Source organism: Colobus angolensis, unplaced genomic scaffold (genome assembly GCF_000951035.1).
Source record: "Colobus angolensis palliatus isolate OR3802 unplaced genomic scaffold, Cang.pa_1.0 Scaffold1, whole genome shotgun sequence".
Lineage (NCBI taxonomy): Eukaryota > Metazoa > Chordata > Mammalia > Primates > Cercopithecidae > Colobus > Colobus angolensis.
The window spans coordinates 9,010,635-9,017,155 of record NW_012110918.1 but is presented as its reverse complement, the minus strand read 5'-3'; the positions used below and the strand labels follow the sequence as shown (position 1 = coordinate 9,017,155).

At 53.9% G+C, this 6,521-nt stretch overlaps 1 protein-coding gene across 1 annotated transcript in view; it reads left to right on the top strand.

Moving 5' to 3' along the window:
- The window catches only part of SDK2 (sidekick cell adhesion molecule 2), a 122,259-nt gene that overhangs the window by 68,335 nt on the left and 47,403 nt on the right, over positions 1–6,521 (top strand). The window contains exons 30-31 of the mRNA XM_011936630.1: positions 2,714–2,815; positions 2,971–3,086. Coding sequence (XP_011792020.1) covers positions 2,714–2,815; positions 2,971–3,086 — 218 coding nt within the window. The remainder of the gene's footprint in view (positions 1–2,713; positions 2,816–2,970; positions 3,087–6,521) is intronic.

Here is a 6,521-nt window from a genome sequence, read left to right as displayed (position 1 = left end):
AACTCCTGACCTCAGGTGATCCACCCACCTTGGCTTCCCAAAGTGCTGAGATTACAGGCGTGAGCCACTGTGCCCAGCTCAGCCTCTTCATTTTCACATTTCCTCCCTTGGTTCTCCCAAGCCTTTTGTGCCTGTCTTCTAGTGAGTTAGCAGACAACAAAATGATTGAGCGTGTAGCAAAGAAATATTAATAGAAAAACTGAAGTAGCTGGTCTGACAGCATGCCTTTTTGGTGGACATTTTTTCTTTTCTCCTTTTTTTTTTTTTTTTTGCCCACATGTGCTTGTGGTTGTGATTTTATATTGCCTGTGTATAATACAGTCATATTTCCTAGTAGTAAAATTGTTTGTGGTTCATATGAGGAAATTAACGACTCCAGTATTTCATGCTGGTTTCCAGGAACTGCCCTGAAAGAAGGAAGACAGTTGTGGGTGAGAGGGTCCCCCAGAGATGTCCCTAGAGATGCTGGGCTACAAGGGCCTCATGTCATCTTGGGCCAGGGCACACCAGGGTGGAGGCAGACTGTCCAGGGAGCCTCCACCTTCCCCTGCCACCACTGCACTGTTATCCTGGCCTGTAACTCAGCACTGGAAATATGGAAACACTCTTTCTGTCTGTTCACACTGTCAGCCCTGCCTGGCCGGGGTTTCTTTGTGGGTGGGGATGTGTGGGCACTAACCTCCTCTGTCTGCTGTCTCCCTCTGCGCCCCGCCCCGGCACCCCCACCCCATAGCCATGTACTCCATGCGGAACCTGAGCCGGCCCAGCCTCACCCAGTACGAGCTGGACAGTAAGTCTCCTTGCATGGCGGCTTCATTGCGGGCCCAGGCCTCCCACGGGGATTGGGAGTGGGGCCTCGAGAGACCTGATCACAGCTGAGGAAGTGTGCCCACCCCAGGGGGCTTAAGGAACGGGACTACCCTGAACACAAGTGATAACCCTAAACACGTGGAAAAGTAGGCCGATGCCAGGGAAAGTCTCCTTCACGCCTGCCCTCTGTCGGGTGTGGGCTGGAAAAGGGAAGTCTGTAACCCTATGCTCCGCTGGGTCTAGGGACAGTGACAGCAGGGCCGCAGCAGGAGCTGTTGGACGCTGCTGGGTAGGTGGGCAGGTGTCCACGTGGCTGTTGCCCCATCTAGTCCCATTGAAGGCACTTCTTGGCCCAACTGGGTTTTTTTTTTTTTGAGACAGAGTTGCCCAGGCTGGAGTGCAGTGGCCAGATCTCAGCTCACTGCAAGCTCCACCTCCCGGATTCCTGCCATTCTCCTGCCTCAGCCTCCCGAGTAGCTGGGACTACAGGCGCCGCCACCTCGCCCGGCTAGTTTTTTGTATTTTTTAGTAGAGACGGGGTTTCACCATGTTAACCAGGATGGTCTCGATCTCCTGACCTCGTGATCCGCCCGTCTCGGCCTCCCAAAGTGCTGGGATTACAGGCTTGAGCCACCGCGCCCGGCCCCAACTTTTTTTTTTGAGACGGAGTCTCGCTCTGTCGCCCAGGCTGGAGTGCAGTGGCCAGATCTCAGCTCACTGCAAGCTCCACCTCCCGGATTCCTGCCATTCTCCTGCCTCAGCCTCCCGAGTAGCTGGGACTACAGGCACCCGCCACTAGTTTTTTGTATTTTTTAGTAGAGACGGGGTTTCACCATGTTAACCAGGATGGTCTCGATCTCCTGACCTCGTGATCCGCCCGTCTCGGCCTCCCAAAGTGCTGGGATTACAGGCTTGAGCCACCGCGCCCGGCCCCAACTGGGTCTTACAGTCTGGCCCCGCACCCAGAGGGAGGTGACAGCAGTTTTAGTCACCTGTGTCTGTCATCCTCCCATGCACTAGGCATGTTCCTTCTGCTTGCACGCCCCAGCCCTTGATCTTTCTCTAAAGCCCCAGCCATGGTTCTTCCTGAGACCCGGGGTCTCAGGCAAGAGGTTTCATGCTCAGGAGAAAATAGTACTAGTTTAAGGGTAAATTCTCTTCCTCCTTCCTCCATCAACCAGTGGCCAACACAGGCTGCATAAACAGCTAGGCAAGGGTGACACCCCTCTCACAGCCCTGTTGAAGGGTAGACTCCACTCAGGGGAAGGGAGCAGGGGCAGGGAACCCAGAGAGAAGCGTGGAGAGGGTGGGAGAAACTTTCAGCCACAGGAGACAGTGACTGCATCCGTTTCTTGCAGCTGCATCCCATTCCCAAGTTCTGCCAGGCGTTCTCAGCCAAGCACCTCAAACTTGGCAGAAACATCAGGTTTCTTACTCCAGAATTCGCATCCAATGTGCCCCTCCCCCCTGGAGCTAAGCCCCGCTGTGCAAAGAGTTGGTGGATGGGGACTCTGGGCATCTGTCACGGTGGGGAAAGAGGACACGCTGGGGGTAGCGGGTGAAGCTATGGCCAGGCATGCCCAGGACAGCTTTGGTTTACACTGGTTGTCCCAGTGTAAATATTCATAGTGCTTTTCAGTCTCAACAGTGTCCAGTTGAAAAATAAAATGTACGGTCACCCTAAGCCAGGAGGCCAACCAGCATCGCCCTATGTCCAGATTGGCACGGAGCATCCCCTGGGGGCCCCGCCTCTCACCTCCTTCTTCCTGCACCTTCACAGAGGGGACTAGAATGGTGGGGGCGCCTCATTCCTCCCCCGGCAGCCTCCACCCTCCCTGGGGGGCACCTTCCCAGCAGGGACAGTGACCTCAGTGTGCTTCCCCTCCCCCACTCTCCCCCATAGACCTGAACAAGCACAGGCGGTACGAGATACGGATGAGCGTGTACAACGCTGTGGGCGAGGGCCCCTCCAGCACCCCGCAGGAGGTCTTTGTCGGGGAGGCAGGTGAGCAGCGAACACCCTGTCCGGCCCCAGCATGCCTTTCCCAGCCCCACCCAGTTCAGCTGGAAGAGACGGGATCTGGGCTCCCCATCCCGCCCAGCCCTCCTCCCCTCCCAGGTTTACCCGCATGCTCACTGCCTACCCTGCACGCCCTCCAGTGCCCACAGCAGCACCTCGTAATGTGGTCGTCCACGGCGCCACGGCCACACAGCTGGACGTGACTTGGGAGCCACCTCCGCTGGACAGCCAGAATGGAGACATCCAGGGGTACAAGGTAGGGTGCCCTCGGGCAGAGCAAAGAGGTGCATGGACGAGGGGCCAGGTCGGGGGCTGGGGAGCAAGTCATATGTGGGAGGCATGCAGGTCCCCAGGCCCTCCATTCATCCAGCCAGCCCCTGCCGCCTTGGCTATTTGGACCCAATTCACAGAAATATTGTACACCTGAAGCTGAACCACATCCATCCCCTCCAGCATCCTGAGGGCAGGCTGAGCTTAGGTGCGAGAAACTCTAGCCATCCCTTGGCTCGTAGCATCTCTGAGCAGCACACACATCCCTCCCCACCAACCCCCAGCCCCATGCATAACTTAGGACCCCTCCAAGGGGCTTTTGGCCCCATAATTACAGTGTTGATATTAATCAGATAGCCAGTTAGCAAAGAAAGCATCACTGCCTAGTATTTGGAAATCACTGTTTAAAAATGATTTCTAGGCCGGGCACGATGGCTCACACCTTTAATCCCAGCACTTTGGGAGGCCGAAGCAGCCAGATCACCTGAGGTTGGGAGTTTGAGACCAGCCTGGCCAACATGGTGAAACCCCATCTCTACAAAAGATACAAAAATTAGCCAGGCGAGGTGGCGGGTGCCTGTAATCCCAGCTATTTGGGAGGCTGAGGCAGGAGAATCGCTTGAACCCGGGAGGCAGAGGTTGCAGTGAGCCAAGACCATGCCACTGCACTCCAGCCTGGGCAACAAGAGTGAGACTCCGTCTCCAAAAAAAAAAAAAAAGGAATGTGTCTGCCTGGTTGGAACAGCTAGAACACATAACCCTTAGCTGTGTCTGCCTCCTGCACCAGTGTCCAGTCGACTCTCATTCTTGGCAGCTGGTTGCTACTCCAGAGAAGAGCCCCAGGGCCATGGCCTAAGTGGGGAGTAGGAGAGATGCAAGGCACCTCATCCCACAGGTGGGAGGAGTGTCAGCAAAGGGGAAGAGCTTACCCAGGTCACACAGCTCATTAATACAGGTAGCCCCAATTTAGGACAGAATCCAGCATAGGAGTCTCATTCCATCTGGGGTGAAGGAGGAGGAAGAAAGGAGGAAAGGCATGTTGCCAAGGAAGCCCTAAAGAAGGATGACACCCCTCAAGGCATTGCCCAGGAGCACCAGCTGGGAAAACTAAACATTGTCCCCCTAGCATATGCCTCCCACGGGAAAAGAAAGGGGCCAGGGCGGTGCCAGAAGCAGTTTGGCAGCCACCAGACTGTCCAGGCTTGGAAGTGGTGAGTTAATATACAGACCCAGGAAAATGTGTGGGTGCACAACACCATAGATAATACGGCAGAGGTCTACATGCTCCAGAAAACATGACCCGTACCTGAGCGGCAACTGTGGACATGAACGGAGAAAATGCTACTTCCTGGACGTGTGATAACCAATGTACTGACATCAACATTCACGAACATCAATGATGCATTAACTTCATCAACCAGTGAGCACAGTGAAGCTGATACTGCATTCCAGTCAGACTGCACACAACTGGTGCGTGGCAGGCACAGTCATGCACGTTCTGAGAGCTCCAATCTTTCAGCTGGTCAATGACACGTGTTTATTGAGCAGTTATTGTGTGCCCAGCATTGTTCTCAGAGCTGGGAATAACGCAGTGAGCAGGGACAATGTGAGCTTAGATGTTAGAGAGAGAAGACCAACAATGGACAAAGTAAATAATACCGCCAGGTGGTGGTAAATGAAGCAGGTTAGGGGAGAGCCAGATCCATGGGGAGGTTTGAATTTTTTTTCTCTTTTTTTTTTCGACGGAGTCTTGCTCTGTCCCCAGGCTGGAGTGCAGTGGCACAATCTCAGCTCACTGCAACCTCCACCTACCAGGTTCAAGTGATTCTCCTGCCTCAGTCTCCCGAGTAGCTGGGATTACAGGCGCCTGCCACCATGCCCAGCTAATTTTTGTATTTTTAGTGGAGATGGGGTTTCACCATGTTGGCCAGAATGGTCTCGATCTCCACCATGCCCAGCTAATTTTTGTATTTTTAGTGGAGATGGGGTTTCACCATGTTGACCAGGATGGTCTCGATCTCTTGACTTCGTGATCCGCCCACCTCGGTCTCCCAAAGTGCTGGGATTACAGGAGTGAGCCACCGCGCCCAGCCCGAAATTTTGTTTTGTTTTATTTTATTTTACTTTATTTTATTTATTTCTTTTTTTTTTTTTTCCCTGAGATGGAATCTTGCTTTGTCGCCCAGGCTGAAATGCAGTGGTGCAATCTTGGCTAGCTGCAACCTCTGCCTCCCAGGTGCAAGCGATTCTCCCACCTCAGCTTCCTGAGTAACTGGGATTACAGGCGCCTGCCACCATGCCCAGCTAATTTTTGTATTTTTAGTAGAGACAGGGTTTTGCCATGTTGGCCAGGCTGGTCTCAAATTCCTGACTTCAGGTGATCTGGCCTTGGCCTCCCAAATTGCTGGGATTACAGGCATAAGCCACTGTGCCCAGCCGAGGTTGGAAATTTTCAACGGGTTGTTAAGGACTGGGCTCAGTGGCTCACAATTGTAATCCTGGCACTTTGGAAGGCGGAGGTGGGTGGATTGCTTGACTCTAGGAGTCCAAGACCAGCCTGGGCAACATGGTAAAAGCCTGTCTCTATGAAAAGAAAACAGACAACAACATCAGAATTAGCCGGGTGTGGTGGCGCATGCCTGTAGTCCCAGCCAACGGGGAGGGAGGAGGGAGGAGTGCCTGAGCCCAGCCGAGTGAGGGTGCAGTGAGCCATCATTGCACCACTGCACTCCAGCCTAGATCAAGACTCTGTCTAAAAAAAACAAAACGGTTGTTAGGAAAGGACTTAATGAGAAGGTGATATTGGAGCAAAAACCTGAAGGAGAACAGGGCCCAAATCACATAGATCCAGAAAGAGAAGAAAGAAGAGCAAAGGTCTCAGGGTAGACAGGTACTTGGGGTGTACGGAGAGCCTGGTGTCTCCCCAGAGTGAGTTCCAGGGAGCACAATGGGACACGGGAAAGCCGGGGCTGGAGCACCTGGGGCCCTTCGGGGCTTTGGCTTTCACTCTGAGTGGAGGACTGGGACCTGTAGAGGGTCCCGCTGGCTGCTGCGCTGAGCATAGTCTGAAATGGGGAAAGCCCAGAAGCCATGGGGAGGCATCTGAACCATCCAGATGGGCCATGAAGGGGGCTCAGATCAGGCGAGAGCAGGGTGAGAAGTGGCAGCACTCGGTTAGTCCTAACATCAGAGCTGGTAGAATTTGCTAACAAATCAGGCTGGGCGTGGTGGCTCACACCCAGCCTGGCCAACATGACCAAACCCCATCTCTACTAAAAATGCAAAAATTACCTGGGTATGATAGCACAGTTCTGTAATTCCAGCTACTGAGGAGGCTGAGGCAAGAGAATCGCTTGAACCCAGGAGGCGGAGGTTGCAGTGCACCAAGATCACGCCACTGTATTCCAGCCTGGGCAACAGA